This window comes from Chanos chanos, chromosome 7 (assembly GCF_902362185.1).
Source record: "Chanos chanos chromosome 7, fChaCha1.1, whole genome shotgun sequence".
Lineage (NCBI taxonomy): Eukaryota > Metazoa > Chordata > Actinopteri > Gonorynchiformes > Chanidae > Chanos > Chanos chanos.
The window spans coordinates 19091298-19109872 of NC_044501.1; the positions used below are offsets into that span (position 1 = coordinate 19091298).

General features: G+C 39.7%; 1 protein-coding gene across 1 annotated transcript; it reads left to right on the forward strand.

The window, feature by feature from the left end:
* The first annotated feature begins 7209 nt into the window (after nucleotides 1–7209).
* LOC115816077 (ubinuclein-1-like) lies at nucleotides 7210–13089 on the forward strand. The gene is given in 14 exon segments (XM_030779047.1): nucleotides 7210–7469; nucleotides 7610–7688; nucleotides 7962–8060; nucleotides 8158–8298; nucleotides 8512–8606; nucleotides 8895–9360; nucleotides 9558–9680; nucleotides 9951–10063; nucleotides 10334–10477; nucleotides 10627–10677; nucleotides 10966–11005; nucleotides 11267–12166; nucleotides 12391–12640; nucleotides 13037–13089. Coding segments are annotated over 14 exon segments (2814 nt in total).
* The last annotated feature ends 5486 nt before the right edge of the window (nucleotides 13090–18575 follow it).

Here is an 18575-nt window from a genome sequence, read left to right on the forward strand (position 1 = left end):
AGCTCATTGAGACTGGAGTCTGGTTAAACAAAAGAGCTGCAATCTGATCCTCTCTCCCCACTCATACACGCGTTTATCTCTCTCTCTCTCTCTCTCTCTCTCTCTCTCTCTCTCTCTCTCTCTCTCTCTCTCCCTCTTTCCTATTCTCTCTCAGAGAAACAGAGGGCCAAGCGCGAACATCCTCCTATAGCACGCCACGGGTTTTTCGCGCCCTGCTTGTCAGCGAGACTCGCCCGCACGCTCACAAGCCAGCAGGAAGGGAGATCTTATTAGCATTAAAAGCCTACACCGTGAAATTCATTTATAATTGAGAGAAAGAGAGAGAGAGTGAGAGAGAGAGAAAGAGAGAGAGAGTGAGAGAGAAAGAGAGAGAGAGAGAGCATATGTGTACCAAACCACGTTAGAGTAAGTTTGTGATATGTTAACACAGAATGGATTGAGACAGATTGCAATTACGTCGCCTTTGTAATTGTCAAATTCGATTCGTAAGAGGCCAGCTCCATTTGGAAGGCCCGGCGTGCGGGCCAGTGAGGTGAATCGTAATGTAAACAGACTGCTTAGACAGATTTAAAGGGTCAGAGGCGGAATTATGCCAGGCGCCACAGTACAATATGGAAATTCCGTTTAAAAAGCAATTTCGAATAGGCCCAGTATTATTACTGTTTAAATGACATTTCCAAAGACTTTCTAAGACTGCAAATTAAGGGGAGTAACATTAAAACATAAGGGGGATGTTTTGATCTATTATTGTTATTAATGTTGTTGATGATGATAATGTTGGTGGTGATGATGCTTGTTTAGTCATTTTCATTATGTTGTGGGCAAATTAACCTGCTCAAAAGGCCACCACACCAAAGCTAACAAAACACAAGTGTACATAGTATAAATCTACTAGGTTAAGGATACAGCTCAAACCTCAAATTTGCATTGTGTGTGTGTGTGTGTGCATGTGTGTGTGTGTGTCCTTTTTCTGATCTCTGATCATACTGACAGAGTGAGGCAAACACTGGTGATGATGGATTAGGTGTAATCTCACTGGTGTGCCTGCCCATCCAACAGACTGGGCATCACACCCTTTCTCTCCACCCTCTCTCTCTCTGTAGAGATGAGGACTATTATAATATCTCATCGCTAATAAACTTGATTTTGATTGTGTACATGTGGTGAACCAGTTTCTAATAGGTCAACATGCCCTTGATCTGTGTTATAGCAAAGAATCTTTTTTCCACGTATAGTCTTTTACCTACAGCTCATCAATTAGGTGAGTTCAACTAGCATCATTCCCATGAATTATAATTAAATATTGTTTATTTAAATGCTTGAACCATTTGCAAAAATAATAATAAAAGCTTTTAGCCCTTTTCTGAACTGAAATCAATGTGCAAATACATATACTCATATAATCCTTTTATTATTATTATTATTATCAGCTCTTTTGCCTCAGTTAACACAACTTTTGCCTCATTTGATATTTTTATAATATAGAATAATAAATAACATTAAAATATAACAATATCATCTATCAATCTAATAGTACATGATAATTATGAATTACTTCCTGTGCAGTCTCCACATGAGCATTTCTCTTTTTCAATGAAAAACTCAACAAAATTGGTTGGTCATTACAGAAATCAGTGAAATGGCTGGTCATCATGCCCTTAGAAATGAGTGAAATAGACTTCAGAGATTGTGGGTTGCATGCATTGAGCCTTTTGACTCATGGAGCTTAAGTTTAATAGTGATGAAGCCCTCATGGCTGGTTCCTGAGGGTCAGTTGGCCCATGACCAGTGTAAAATGACCCTGTAATATGTCCTTTATCTTTTATCTATAGCTAGACAATGAGGCTGCGATGGGCTCTATGACCACCAGGGGGCTCCCCTAACACAAGTTTTTGTTTTGTTTTGTTTTGCTTTGCCTTTAAAAGACTTGTTAGTGCTGTATGGCTAAATGTCTAAAGTGTAGTGCTTAGGATGGGACATGTGACAAATCTTTCAGGTACTTAAGAGACACAAAATTCTCTAATTCATGCCACCCACTGCAGTAAAATTGCGGGGCTAGATGTTTAACATTTGACCAAACAGTATTATTCCAAAACAATTTTTCCTCAAAATTGTTACTGCATATATAAAATGACACTGCCCGACTCATCCGTTTCAGCATACCAATGTGTGTCTCACAGTGCCAAAGTGAACTTACCTAATGTTAGTTATACCCCTCTTTTTACCACCCATATGTTTTACAGCAATTTTTAATTCATTCAAATGTTAACAATAAATTAGTGTTTTATATATGCTGTGTAAACTAACGAACAATCACAATAATCATAACTGTAATAATCGCAATATCACAAAGCATAAACTTCAAACACAGATGTAAAACTGAATGTTTATTTAACTATACATTTAGTGTATATTACAGTAACTGCTACTGCAATATGTTAAGTTGAATATTGTAAAATACACATCTTTTAGAGAAATGTCAGGTTCATTTAAATGAGAACTGAATGCTGTACTGTGAATAGTGTATGTCTAAACTATAATAAAACAACATATTACTTTGTCCTGTCAACCTCTTTCCTGGAAACTGTGCTGGCAGTATATGCTACAGTAAAATTTACAGTAATTTTGTTCAGTGCTAACCAGTTAAATATTTGGAAGGCTGGGATATTACATTGTGAAAATATTTTGAAAATGATGACTATTCAGGATATGAATAGACATCTTGCACGCTCAGGTCATCACGTGGAATAAAAGGTTAGCTTTTTAGCTAAGTTACTTGTAAAATATCTTCAAAAACAAGCTGTTATTTAGAGCCCAGTCTTCATTTACAAAACAAACTGACAATAAAAGACTGTTTCTGTGTGATGGAAACTGAATGTGTCACCACATTTTTGTGTGTGTATGTGCTTCAAGTGTAATACTGATACCTGGGCTTTAAACTACAGCATTCACTCTTTCAACTCCACTTGTTCCTAGTGTGACCACTAGGTGGCAGTGCGGTGGTAAGTTTCAACTTGGGGCTACTTGTTTGTGGTTTTGGTTTTGGTATTTGCATAAATTTATCTCTGCATCATCAGTGGCTGCAGATAAGAGTACATCCCACATATTTTGACAACTTGAACAGCTGATTATTTCTGTGTCCATGTAAAACTTTCAAGCCACCTACAGCATTTCACTTACAGAAAGCGGTAGCTTTGTTACTCACCAAAGCATAGGCCCCTGAACTTGTTGTTTTTGTAAATTCAGAACTTTAGAAGTATGTCCAAAAGTTTACAAAACTGTATACTGCAAATGCAAAGTTTTCAAGCTGTATTATCATCTAAAACATTTTAAAAGAACTGCCTGCTATTTGAGCTCCAATTTTGCATAGGTCTGTTAGCTCATCCATCAGTGTAGTTGAAGTGAGGTTCAAGTGGAAAAGCCTTAACCTCTTGTTAGGATACTGTGCAGATGTGTATGATCTGTGCATACAGATTAATTTTACATAGTGTGATCAAAAATATTTAGAACAGTTTATGATAAAAAATACCAACTGAAGGTGGTAGCCTGGTTAAATTGTCGTATGTGTTTGAAATCTGCATTTAATATCCCATATCTGTATAAATTGGACTATCAAAAATCTTCTTTAAGACCAGATTCTCTAATAAAAGACATCAAGTGTACTGTACAAATCCATGTACAAGAAGAGCGACTGGAGCACAAGCGTTGGAGGAAATGTTTGATAAAATCTCTGAGGAATCTGAGACGGCAAACCCACCACATCCCTGACACATAACTGCCCTTTTTTTTCTTTTACAGATGCAAATCTGTCTCCAGTAACCCCAAAGATGGGAGCTGTAAAAACTGCACCTTATTAATAAGAACAGAAATCCTGTCCTTGCTGTCTATCTTTGAATCACTAAATTGACATTTTACAAATGACAGTAACAGTGACATCAGTGTTCATATACAAGCCCACTGATCTGGTGACCTTGTGTATCTCTGTAATGAATGTACTGTGTATACACATTCTAATTTTTTACTTTTCTCTTTTTCATCAACAGACTTTTGGGACTACACTTTGAGGAATTTTATTTGTTCATGAGAGATGATGTTGTTTTGACCGAAACAGACACAGAGGTGTAAGTACTGGCATTTCCTGGCTGTAGAGACCTGCATGTTGAGGCAATTCACATAACTTTCCACTGTACTGCACCAATAGGAAAACAGATGACAGCATTTCTCTTTCATGCAGCTGCAGGCCAGAGATGCTTAAACATATGGTTGTCTACAGTATGAACATGATAACTATTTACAATACACTAATTATTTACAAAATGTAATGCAAGTTAGCAATTGGCTACAAAGAAAAATTACATGTAAAATATTAACAAGATGTTTAAAACAACAACAACAACAACAACAAACAATAAAACAATAAAACATAGTGGGGTGTATTAACAGTGTGTTAATGTCAGAGTTCTCTGAAGTGTGATTGTTGTTCTTGTTTTAGAAGACATGAGTGAATAACAATGCAGCATGCAATTTTCAGTTAAAAATGTAATTTATAAATGTATTAAATGGATAAAATGGAATTTATTTCCTAAATTATTATTATTATTATTTGCTTGTCTGGCTTGCCTGGGTTTCCTGATTGGTTAGTTAGTCCCCAGTCTTGAGGAACTGTTTTGTAGGAAACACAGAGCTAGGCTTCTGATGAACATTTGGGTAAAGTCTGGTGCAAAAGGCTTGCATTAAACAGGAAATGGTCCAGTACAAATTGTGCTCCTTTGTCATCTAGCATTCACAGACTAGACCAAAGCTGCAGTTCATGTGACTGAAAAGTCAATACAGTCCTCACTTTTGCCATGAATTTTTACAATTTATTGACATAAAATTATTGATCTTAAGCTATGAAATCAGTAATAAAAGACTGCAATGTCATGTCATGGCAAGCTGTGCTCTCCCCTGTTGCCAGGACCTTACTGCTCTCTACTGGCCACATTAGTGCAAGGCAGCCAGGCACTGAAATCCTGCTTCCTAGGTCTATTCACCCAGGAGTGACCGGAAATCTAAGTATTTTTCTTGTTTATTTATTTGTTTGTTTGCTTGCTTGTAAAAGCCACAATTGTTCAGATGCACCCTTGCTGTCCCTAGAATATTTAAGCCATACACCTGCTATGATCCATTGTTTTTCCTGGGATGTCTACTTAGGGTTGTAGTCTTTAATCTTAAAACCATAGAGAAAGACAATGAACACTTCCAGACACGTAATGATAATGAAAACACAGTAATAAGCACAGCTATCCATATCATCACAGTATCAATTTAGAATACCCCTATAGCACGTTCACACTGACCTCCACAATATAGAATACCCCTATTGCACATTCACACAGACCTCCGCAATTTAGAATACCCCTATAGCACATTCACACAGACCTCCGCAATTTAGAATACCCCTATTGCACATTCACACAGACCTCCGCAATTTAGAATACCCCTATTGCACATTCACACAGACCTCCGCAATTTAGAATACCCCTATTGCACATTCACACAGACCTCCGCAATTTAGAATACCCCTATAGCACATTCACACAGACCTCCGCAATTTAGAATACCCCTATTGCACATTCACACAGACCTCCGCAATTTAGAATACCCCTATAGCACATTCACACTGACCTCCGCAATTTAGAATACCCCTATAGCATATTCACACTATCTTCCACAATTTAGAATACCCCTATAGCTTATTCACACTGTCTTCCACATAAGAGATAGCATTATTTTCTTTCAGTCACATTTGACAAAACCTGCAGTAGTACAAGCACAGCTCATATACGAAAAGGTATGTATTTTTACTGCTATTTTCTTAATCAGTATTGTGAAGGTGAGTGCACAAGACACAAAATTATTGTTGAAGAATGGAATTTTTAAGTGTCACTTAAAAATACATTCCTTGTTGACGTTTCTAAGGTGAAATAATCCCCTTTAAAGACTCTTGGGAGTCATAGAAGTAACATGAAACTAGGAGTATTTAACTGACAGAAGTACGGCAAATGTACCTCAAGGCTACAACCAACGCAATGTTTCCTGCCTTATTTGGTCTACAGTACCATGGACAGCTCCCCAGCGCACGTATACCTAGCTTCATGTTGTCACCTGCGTTTGTAGTTATCGCGAAGAACAGCAGAATTTGAGAAAACACACACAACTGATTAAGTTAATTTTTCTGTGCTTGTTAGTAGAGGGCATCGATATGACCAGCGAGAGGTTCGCGCTACAAGGAATTTGTCGTGAATGCAATGATGGTTAATTTTATGCGGAGGACAAAATTGTGGAATCTATGACGACTCTACACTGTAATCTTGGTTATCAAGACAAGAAGCAAAATGATTTTTGCCTTTCAGTTACAGTCGTGACTGTTACAGCATTAAAAGCCCAAGGCAAAATCCTGTGTTTCTACATTTTAAAGGGTAGTTCGAGACACAGACGCAGTATGATGACGAAACCCTACTCGGCTACTGCTGCATCCAATGAATCTGTCAGAATGAAATTTTGGCTATTGTGCTTGTGAAAATGAAATATATGTTGTTTTTTCTCGTTACATAGTTATGAGCTTGCATGCCACTCTTATTTTCATGCATCACATATAGCTCTATCACGTAGCCGAGCCTGAATTTATCCGACATTTTTAAGGTTTCAAAGCTAATTCTGCATTTAATGCTGTTTGTCTCCCTCGCGAGCTAGCAAGTTGTGTTCGTTTTCGAGTCTGGCAGTTCTGCATGGCAACTACAGTAGTTAAATCTTCTCATTTAGCCCCATGTACGTAGAGCAAGATCATTTTTGTAGAGACACGATGGGTTGTCTATTTTTTTTATCACACTAACAACAACAAAACGGTGAATTAGCGTCCATGAAGAGAAACATGCCACATTAAATACCTGTTGGAATTTGAATCAAAACAACTTTGCAAATTCGAAGTAATTATATAGGCTACACGTCATCTCGCAGTCCAGAACGTTAGTCCGTGCTGCTTTGTGATGTGAACAGTGGGGGAATTCCACTTTATGTTAGAAAATTCAAAGTGGACACACACCAGAATCCTTTTAAGCACGGAAAAGCTATCACCTGAGACTTAATTTACCTGATACTCTTTAGTCATCATTAAGTTCTTTATCTGAGTGTAGTAAGTCGGAAAGGCGTGCTGCCGTCGCATCTGCAATGGCCCAAACGCGTAGAATTCAGTTTACAACACTCTCAGACAACGGTTCTTTCCAATCGGTTGTCCAGAAATCATCCGCGAAAGAGGATACAGTCGCCGCTCTGCCCGTCACCAAACATCAGTTATCCGCAGAGACCCAAGACACAGCAAGGATTGAGTTAATCTTATTCATGCCGGACGATCGTCGCTGCCCTGAGTTCTGCTACCCTGAACTGATAAAACAAAAGGTAACCTTTCCGATTTTAAAACATGGAAATCAGTGATAATAGAATGTTAAATTGGGCCTGCAATTCATAACCCTGAAGCGGTGGCTTTACGTTGGTTTTAATTTTGTTTGTATGTTTTTAATTTTACAATCAATGTAACGGGCTATTTTACAAATACGAAGAAGGATCTTAGTAAGACTTTGGACGAATTGGAGGAAGACAAAGAGAGAGACGAATTGGAGGCTCTGGCAAGAAAGTTTGAGGAGAAATACGTGAGTATAAATAATATATGTATATATGGTTCATGGAGGTGTTTGTATGTTTCCTGTGGGCATTCACTAAACTGAAATAAGAGTAAACCAGCCAAATACCAGTATTTCAATTTCAGTTTAATGGAGGTTTCTTTTTTCAGTCTTAACAAGTCGATTAGCGTTGGCCTTTTCTATTGATGGTTAAAATGACAGTAACAGGTTCGTGTTACGTTCTTGTACAATAACCTATGTAACATCACGAGCTCTAATAAACGTTCTCTTTTTCACTATCAGGGTGGAGCTAAGACACGCAAAAAGGACAGATTGCAGGATTTGGTTGATTTGGGCTATGGCTATGATGAAACTGATTCATTTATTGACAACTCTGAGGCTGTAAGTTTGACTTTCCCACTACTCTTCACAGAGCTTCTTGAGATTTTAAAAGATTGTGTTTGGACAGGATTTTCAATTTACATTTCTTTCTGAACAGTATGACGAGCTGGTCCCGGCCTCTCTAACCACCAAATATGGAGGATTTTACATCAACTGCGGCACGTTACAGTTTAGACAGGTTTCTGACGAAGAAGATGAGAATGACAAAGAGTGCTTTGAGGAGAACAAAAAACCAAAAGTATATACACATTTATTGCTCTCATCTGTATCTCAGTGTTGACAGTTTTGTAGAGAAATAGAGTAACTTTCTCCATCTAAATCACTGTCTTTGACTTTCTGTACTGCCTTTTGGAGAACTGTGATGAATGGCTAATTACAGATAGGCGTATGATCTCTTTGGATGAACAACTTAGACAGTGTTTGAAAGATTTCTTTATTTTTTTTATTGCAGAAGCGTAAAATGAAAGAAAATGGAGAGATTCACCCGAACAAAAAGAAGAAGAGGAGAGATGATATCCAGTTTAAGAGTAATGATTTAAAGAACAGGTTCTCTAATCCTTTCCTCCTTTTGCTCTAACTGTCTCTTCATTCACCCTTCTTCATTTTTTTTTTTTTGCACTGTATTACTGCTTCATCCGCTACAGTTTTGTTGATTTTAAAGCTTGAAAGCATTTAGCCATTCAGGCAACGTCCATATATCTTTTATAGTGTACAATTCATAATAGAAGCTAGGCAGTATCAAACGCTGTGCTACATATGTTAAACGGTTTTTTACCTGTTATCACATGGGTTTTAAATTAAAATCCCTCATTAATGTTATGCTCTCTTCTCTAGAGCTTTGCAAGAAAACCCAGATGAAAAGATGCCATTGAAAAAGAAGAAGAAGACAAAAACTATGAAAGCTCCAGACCTTGCCAACATGCTTAAGAAATTTCACAAAGAGAAACTGCAACAGCTCCAGACACTCGCTGAAAAAGGACCAGGGGCGGTCCCGCTCGTGAACCGCGACTGTATGGAACCCAGTGAGGACACCTCACAAACTAACTTTGAAGGCTCTTCAGTCGACCCACTCCTAACTCTTATCGCATCAGCTAATGACGACGATCTTGCACAGGCTGCATCTGTGGCCGAACTAGCCTTCGATGTAGATGGACTCTTGGATGAGCCGCCAAATGCCAGTGCATCAGAGCCGGATGAGAGTGGAGAGCCAATGGAAGTGGACAAGCCCAAGATGAACCCTCCACCTTTACCTGATGGACTGCCTCCTGCTGAGGATGCACAGCTTCAGGAACTCTGTCTTGTAAGGTTTCATCTGGTCTAATGCAGTGTTAAAATGTAATGTCCACAAACCACCAGTTAAATAATCCAAGGTCTAAGTTTTCTTACCAATTAAATCACAGAAATGTTGGTTCATTATTAACATATTAAGGTGGTTAAGAGGAGAAACACATTATAGTACACTCTCTTTCTTTCTTTCTTTCTTTCTTTCTTTTATAGGATGTTCACCTGAGAGAGTCGTTACAGAGGCTGAAGAACGCCATTGGCTCAGTCATGCCTGAACAGATAGCTCGTTTCCATGACAACTGCCAAGCTCACTCTGAGGCCAGGGCTGCTAAGTAAGTTCTGATGTTGCTAGGAAAAATAAGCCAGATGATTAAATTTTTTAATCTATGCTTTATTGTGAAATTCTTACACCTAAGCCAACTGAATGTCTACGATCTACTTCTTCCAGTAACAAGGAGAAGAGAAAAATGATGAAATCTGAATATTAAGTCCAGTATGACTTTATAAAATGTTTTGTTCAACTTATTTTCTTACCCTTTCCACAGTTTGAAGCTGATAATGTGTTTGTGTGGAATTTGGTTATTGATTTTCAGATTGGTGGAGGAGGAAAAAGGGAGGGAGCAAAGAACCTTGGAGGGATCTGATGAGGAGGAGGAGGAGAAAAGTGGAAAACGAGTATTTGGGCCTCGAAAAAGATTCAGATGGAATGAGGAGATTAGGTTTGTTAGCGTAATCTGAAGCACTGTGATAAAAAAAAAGAAAACTAAACACTACACGGACTGATGCAAGTAACACAAACTAACAGATTATCTTATATACTTCATCACATTTTTTAATTGTTGTGAATTTGGGGGGAACCCATTGGGAAACCCAACCCAGCTACATCAGTCAGAATGCTGTTTAGCTCAGGACCAGACCTGACCTTTTCTTATCAGGTTTTAATTCTTGGTTTCCTGTTAAAGGCACTGATGGCTTGTGTATGTTTTTAGAGACTGTCTCTGTGAGGTTGCGAAACTGAAAATGGAGGACTATGAACTCAAAGGGTTCAAGAGCCCAAACATGGAGGAGTACTTGCGGGCTTTTCTAGAAGCAGAGGTTAAACCACTGTGGCCAAAAGGCTGGATGCAGTCCAGGTAGAGAACTGTCCTACTCCCATCATAACATCATTAACCTCACACTTAACTTGCATTGTTTAAAATGCATTACGATATTGCATTTTGATAAATATAATTTCTGTAATGTTTTGTTTCATTTTTCCTGACATCTGGCCTTATCCAAACAGGATTCTCCTCATAGAGAGTCGTAGAATTCATAGTCACATCACTGGCATTGTGTAAGTATACCCAAACCAAACTGCTGCATTCCTAAATTCATTTATACTGGCTTTTACGTATATCATGTCCCAGTTACTTAAATCATAGCCCGGAAATCCTGAATCTGGGGGAAAAAAATCACATACTGGGATTTTTTTTATTGTGTTTTATATTTACAGTTTTATTGTTAAAAGTATTTTGTTGTTAGCTGTTGAAAAGAATCAAGAAAGCATTGTGTTTTGTGGCATGACCCTTCTGGTTCATTTGAATTTAAGTGTTTGTTGTTTCTTCTTTCTATGCTCACACAGAGCCAGGAAAAAAACCATGAACATTCGCAAGTCTCAAAAAGTATGTCCAACAGTTTATGTACAGAAAGTATTATCTTTAACATATTTGTTAAAACTACATTTGGGGGGAAACAGGCTTAAATCAGCATAAAAAAAAAAAACTATTGCTATGAATAGAAAACTTTGTTTTAAATGTTATAGATGATAAAAGGATGACTTTGAGTACTTGTAAGAAATGCAAGATGTTAAGCCTTCTTTACAATGCATGTGTGTGGATTCAGTCAAATCATGTAACCCTAATCCTAACTCTCATCATTCTCAGGGTCCAAACGGGGGATCTGAGAGGCGCTCTGTCTCCACTGTTCATCCCCAAACCCTTGCAGCAAACATCGGAGGTTCTGCTCAGCTTTTAGGCAAGAGCCTCTCCTCTGATTGGACGTTGCACCATCCCCTCAGTACATCTGAGGGTTTGCCTGCCAATCTCACTTGTCCTAATGGTGAAATGAGAGGAGAGCTATCACTGGAGGCCTTCGGCTCTCTGGCTGAAAACGGACCCTCGACGCAGGCTGCGTTTGAAAACGGCCAGTCCTTTAGAGGCACTGGTAAAGACCTGGAGCCCAGCGCTGACTTGCTGCAGAAGGTGGTATCTGGTGCCTCCCAGGCAAACCTTAAGTGCCTGTCCCTGCACACTGCTGGAAGCCAGTGTCCCAGCCCTGATACAACAGCCTCTGTTCTCCAGTCTAAAACCCACCACGGAGGACACCCTGACACGGCTGTACGGAACAAGCTCCTCGGCCTCTGCTCTGACACACAGACATGCCTGTATGGAACTCAACAAGCCAGCTCGCAGCAACGAAAAGAGGTGACCACGGAGGCTTCCCTGACCTTACACTCCCTATCCTCCGCCTCATGTCTCAGTATTGGAAAACCTGTGCCTGTCGGTGATGCCAAAAAGAAGCCCCTCTCCAGCGGCCAAATGAAGTGCCTGACTAAGGAGCGTAATGGAGAAGCACCTATGCTTTCCAGCTCGGCCCACAAACAGACCAGTAACTCTGGACTGGGCTCAGACCTGAAGCCCCACCGTACTGGGGGCAAGAAGGCCCAAAAGTTGACATTGGTGGCACCGCCAGGAGGTACCCATGGTGATGGTGGATTTGCAGTCCAAGGCGTGGCTAGACTGCTTACCACTTCACTTGGCGATGCGCCTGTCTCCACGGCAATGGTGAGTGGTTGGAGATTTCACACAAGAACCTCTGGTCTGGGTAATTATCAAGATCCATTTTTCTGACATTTATCTGTTAACATGGTGTTTCAGACTGATTTGGCTTATTTGTCTAACGTGTGTGTTCACACAGTACATTCATTTACATGCATTTATTTCTGAACCACAGATCAGATGCGGTTAGATTCTTTTCATCTGAGTTCTGTGTGGGCTGTATGTTTCAGGCAGCTACTGAAGACTCTTGTAGAGATCTTCCAAAGCCTGCTCTGTCTCTTCTGTCGGCCTCTTATCCTGATCTGGAGCAGACCCTGGACCCCCGGGCCCTGAAGGTCTTACCAGGCCTTGACTCCCTCCAAGCTTTCGCTTTCTCCGGGCTCGCTTTCACCAGCAAGCCCCCCAGACACAGTCAGGCCTGCCAAGATGCCCTGGTCAGTGGCCCAGCGTCCGGAACCTTCCAGTATGGCCTCAGATATGGTGAGAGATGTTCAGATGAAAAGAACGGGAGCGAGAGCTTTAATTTAAGATTGTGCTTTTATACAGCAGAGGAATTAGTACATTCCTGACTTTAATCAAACTCTAAGTAGTTTTATACGTTCCCTGTGTCTGTGCTATTCATTTACATTTAAAGTTTAGAGAAAGTTAAGAGTTAAAATTTGGATGTCTGTAAATATTCTGAGGTTTTTTTGTAACATTGAATTTGCCACATTTTCCTTCACCCTGTCATGTGCTGACTGTTTTTTTTCCCTTTGTGATTAGGGCAAATACTTCCAATCATGGCACAGCAGTTTTGCCGTATGACTGTTTAGGTGTAAGTGTTTGCCTTTCCTGTTTTATGGGTGAGAAATATAATTTTCATTCTTTCAAACACAGATGGGAGCCAGATTCATGCAGAGGGTCCTAATGCTCAAAGAAAACTGCAGTAAGAAGACGGAAGGCAATTGTCAGCACAACAAGCATGAGTTTATGAAAAAAAATGGACTTTTTTTTTTTTTGTGCTGCTGCCGCCATTCATCTGCCTCACTGAAAACAGTCATTGGGATGTTTACAGATTTTCAAAACAACAACTGATTGCACTTACGTGGCATACCTACTGCGTCTTGTTCGCCACTACAGCATCACTGGTGTGTCACGTCTGTGGTCCATGACAGCGCAAAAATGGGAATGTTGTTTATTCCCCTCGCTGAACCTTTTCAGTGTTGTCAAGTCGGTCTTCTATGCTCTCGATGGAGAAGTGTTAAACATTACTCATCATTAGTTATTGAGTGTTGGGTGTTTTTCACATTAAGGGGTCAAACTTTTGTTGCTTTTTCTTGGATAAGATAAAACATAAGCTTTACATTGAGTCTGTATAGACGAAGGCAAGGTCACATTTTGAAATGGTGAGGGTAAAGGGGTTAGCGCTGTTGTTCTTAATTACAGGGTGAAATGTAATCTCAGGGCCATGTCTCAGCAGCTCTTGGTCTTTTTCTTTGAAACTTGGTTGCACCACCGTGTTGATTGCTTTCGCAAGATGCACATAAATAATGCTCTTTACGTGTGTGTGTGAGAGAGAGAGAGAAAGTGTGTGTGTATTTCTATTTTTTGAAATGATTGTCAGTTTAATAAAATTAATTTTAAAAAAAACATTTTGAAACAGCTTGCAAATTCAGGTGTCATGCAGGTAATTATTCTCAACATTTTTCCTGGCAACGTTAATGTTTCTGTATTCAAAGTAGAGAACTTGCCTTCCCTTTTTTTTCTGATTCATTTTGAACAAAAAAGACTAAAATAGTTTTTGATCAGAGATGACCTGGAGTCATGACCATTAACCAGAAACTCAGGAGGACCTTAATCGAAAAATATGTATGTAGGTCTCATTCCCTCTATGACATATTTGTGTGTTTAGCCATTGGGAATAAACTTTTTCATTTGTTATTATTCTAACTTTTCAAAAAATTACCAGTATTATCAAACTGCATTTCCCCCTGTGTACTTTTAGAATAACTTTTGTCATTTTATCTCATTCTACATTTAGGTAAGGTGGCTTGGTTCATTAAAACTTGTTCTACATGTAGGTTTAGAGTCTCTACCATACCTGTATGAGAATACCGGTAATATCTTAAGTTCATTTAATTAAGGTTTTCTCTCATGAAACTCAGAAATATGATCCCACACTGATAGAACGTCTCTTCAACATATACTGACTATGGTGTCTTGAGAGAGTATGATTCACCAATCAGCATCAGAATTCCCTTGCTCATGGGGGTTTGTGAATCAGGAAAATCAAAAACATGTTTGGAGAAATAATTAAGCTTTTCTGCAGCGTGCACTTTCTGGTGTTCTCTTAACACAAAGCTTAATTATGCAATTGAGAGCATAACCCAACCACCTGAGTATCTGCACAAATACATCAGTGGCATAACTACACCACAGTTTCCTGTAGATCAGTTAATATTTTGAACCAGAGACGGGTTAAACACGCCAGTGCCATTTGTGACTGTGTTAACACATTATTACCCCCTTAAAAGCTTCTGAACCAGTGTCCAGTAAAAACAAACAAATAAATAAACAACAAAAATATGTAAAACAACATCATATTCCCGTCCTGAAAATAACACATTTCTGGTACGAAACAACACCCTTTGTGGGTATATCTCAAAAAGTCTAGCTGGATTTTCATAACATCAAATGCTATGGCCTGTACCTGTCTCATCCGGGCCAGTACTGACCGGCTTGGATGCATTTATTCTTCCACCACGCTAGGCGACACTAACAGGAGCGTTGCTGGGAAGAGCTTCTCAACACGATGAAATTGGGATGTGTGGATATAGGGGGATGTAGGGCAAGTAAGTGTGTTACAACTGCTTAGAATTCTGTAGTTTAAGCGAATGTAAGAGATTTGTGTGTAATTTCTTTCACAGGAATATATCAGCGTACTGATAAATAATTTATGCGCTTGATAAAGTAAACTTACCTAAAACGCCACACCGGAGATCGACCAAAGAACTGTAATTCCTACTGTCAAAACAATGAGTGTTGCGGTGAGTTCCTGTGTGATTTAGAGGGGGGAATGGTAGAAGTAATTGCTTTCACTAGTCAAGTTAAAGTCAGGTTGAAAACTTGTCGAACTAATGTGTGCATTGCTCCTTGTAAGTCGTCACTATCTGTCTGCAAATGCATTGTCCGACAGTACAGACAGTTTAGTGACAAATGTGTTTTTGTCTATATTTCGCTAATCTCGGAACGCATTAAAAGGTTTGCCGGCTCTACACTGAATTACAATGCGTTGTAACAACTGAGTCTTTTACACCAGCGTTTGAAACTTAACAGCCGTTTTCATGCGAGCGCAGTGTCTGATAACTGTTAAACTATCTGCCCCTAATATCAAGTTTATACAAGTAAAATCAGCTTCTGTGGCTATGTATCTACGAGTTAGTAAGAGAACAAGTTTGCACTGTAGCAGTATTAATATGACTTTAGACCTACACACGCATACACACTTTATGTGGTGATCTTGGTGTCTGCAAGCGTTTCTTTTATGAATATGGTATTTATGTCACACCAACATTTACTTCACCCACGAGTCAAAACAGTGGTCCAGAGTTGACACCTCCACAAAGCTGTCACTCCTGAGTGAAGTAAAATGAGTTAAAAGTCCTGTAAAGCATCTTTAATCTCAACTACATTTGCTCCTCAGGCTACAACAGAATGTTCAAGTACAATATCATTGATATCTGTGATCTTACATATGTGTAGTAACGCGCACATGTTTAATATGTCTGTTCCCAAATTCAGGACATGTGTGGCAGGTTTAAGCAACTATGAGGCCTTTAGTTAGTTTGTTTGTTTTTAAATCAAACTATTCTTCCTCTTAAAACTGCCTGTTCAATCAGTCATTTTCATCAATGGGCTATTGTGACCATTTCACAGGATGCTGGAACTGAACAACCTGTGCTTTTTCTTCAAGGTTTGAGGTTGAAATCCAGTAAACGCGCCTACAATGACATACGGAAACAGTCTGCGCACACAGCTTTGTAACTAAATCAATGGGTCGTCAGAAACGACAGTTGGCTCCCTCAGATTTGCATTTGGCCTCTTTAGAGAAGAGTAAGGACAGGAGACAAGACCTTGGAGAACCCATGTATGTTACCCGAGAAGAATTCGCTTCTCTGCAGGCCCAGATCCAAGCCTTGGTTGAGGCAGAACGAGCTTTTGTCAAACAGCAGGAGTTTGCAGTATTAAAGACCCAGGTTCAGGCTTTGACGGAGGCATTTGCTTGGTTTACCCACAAAATCAGAACGACCCCAAAAGGGCCATGTTCCCCCGATCAGTCTTCTGTGCCCTTAAACGTGAGTGAAATTGTCTGCGAGCAACCAACAGAGAATGTTCTGGTTGTACGTCAACTGTTGCAGTGTTGCCCTTCATCTCCAGACACTGCAGTGCCTCGGACACAAACTCTCCATACAATACCACAAGAGACGGACTGCACTGGTCACTTCCAACTAAAGCAGTGTTCAGTTGTATTAGAAGATTACAGAATCAAAACGGAAAATGGAGATGAAGGAGGATCCGTGGATTTCTGTCAAACAAGTATGTGATGTTGATGTTGTAGTGAGAAACTTGTTTTCATACTTGTACAGAGAAGGAATATTGTAATTATGCAGATGAATCTGTTTGCAATGATAATGATTGTATATTTACAGAAATGCCAGTTTTGTGTTTGAAAGAAGAAGTCACTAATGACAGTTATGCAGAAGATGTGGAAGGGAATTTTCCTCCTTTGGTTGCTGATGGTTACTATGACAATGACGGCGATGGTGATTATGATGAAGAAAGAGATTTTTCTTTTTCGAGTAAGTATGGATAGATCCACATGAAACGGGTTAATGGTGCTGTTCTGACCCAGTCATTTTAACAGAGCTTTACAAGATGCTGAACAGCTATCAGGTTGTTTTTCTCATCATAGTAATAGCAGACCATGAATTAGAGCTGTATATGTGGATTTGAGGTCCCTGTATAATTACATATCTTACAGTGAGACTTTTTTTCATTACAGATTCTGTCATGGAAATCAGCACCGACACAGACTTTGTGGCATCTGTCTCCCTTTCTAGTGGACCACAGAACCTACCTCTGGATACCTCTGCAAGTTCAGAAGACGCAATCTCTGGCCACACGTTAGAAAAACAACATTTCATAGAGGCTGAGGGAACTTATTCTGAAATGATAGATGAGGTCCTGATGAATGAGGCAAATTCAGATTGCAGCAATAGTGATCTCATGATTACAGAGAACCTGGAAAACAGCTCAGATTTTGAAGAGATCCCACTCAAGTACCATCCTGAGATAGCAACCACATGGACGTGCCAAAACCAGGAACAGCTTATGGTAGCAAGGCGTCCAGGTGTGACGTCTAGAGCAATCAGGAGGAGACCTGATGGACGACGAAAATTTGACAAGAGACATTACTGCGTTTATTGTCGAAAGCCTAATAGCAAGATCTCGAGACATTTGGTAATGAGACACTCTAAAGAACCTGAGGTTGCCAAAGTACTGAAATATCCCAAAGGTTCAAAGGAAAGGGCTGCTTTGCTAGACGAGTTGCGTAACAAAGGGAACTACAAGCATAACGTTGAAGTCATTAGAGAAGGTGACGGTGAACTCATTACATCCAGGACACCATCTAGCATTTTGCCACTGAGTGAATTCTTACCTTGCCCGCATTGCTTGGCATTTTTGATGAAGAAAGACATGTGGAGACATGTTCGCTCCTGCAAAATGAAACCGGACACTGAATCCAAGTCCAAAAGGAGGGTTGTGAAAATTTCTTCGAAGTTGGTTCCGTTGTCGAACGATAACGTTGGAGCACACAAGGAGGTTTTGCACAAAATGAAACAGGACGAAGTGTTGGAGCATGTCAAAAATGATACTTTGATCCAAAAAGTTGGTGACATTATGTATGTCAAGCTTGGGACTGACAAATCTCAGCATATGTACATTGCCCAGAAGATGAGAGAACTAGGAAGGTTCGTCCTCTGTGTGAAAGAGCTAGATGACAGCATCACATGTCTGCGCGATGTAATTAACAGAATTGATTTGGTTGTGGAGGGTGCAAAGAAAGTGGGAGCGTTTGATCCGTCCACAAACACGTTTAGCAGTCCGTCTCTTGTCTTGAGGCTTGGTTATGCCCTCAAGAGTGTTGGAGAGATTGTTGCCGGAGAGGGCTTCATGAACGATGACGGTGAAGCGCAAGGTCAGGCCAGTAGTTTTATCCAGTTTATGGACACCGACTGGAATTCACTGGTGTCTGCTCACGCTTTTTGTTCGCTGCAGCAAAAAGAGTATGACAAAGAAGAAGGTATCTCATTGGCAGAGGATGTTAGGAAGCTTCAGAATTACCTTCAAGACATGGTACAAAAATCGAAACAAG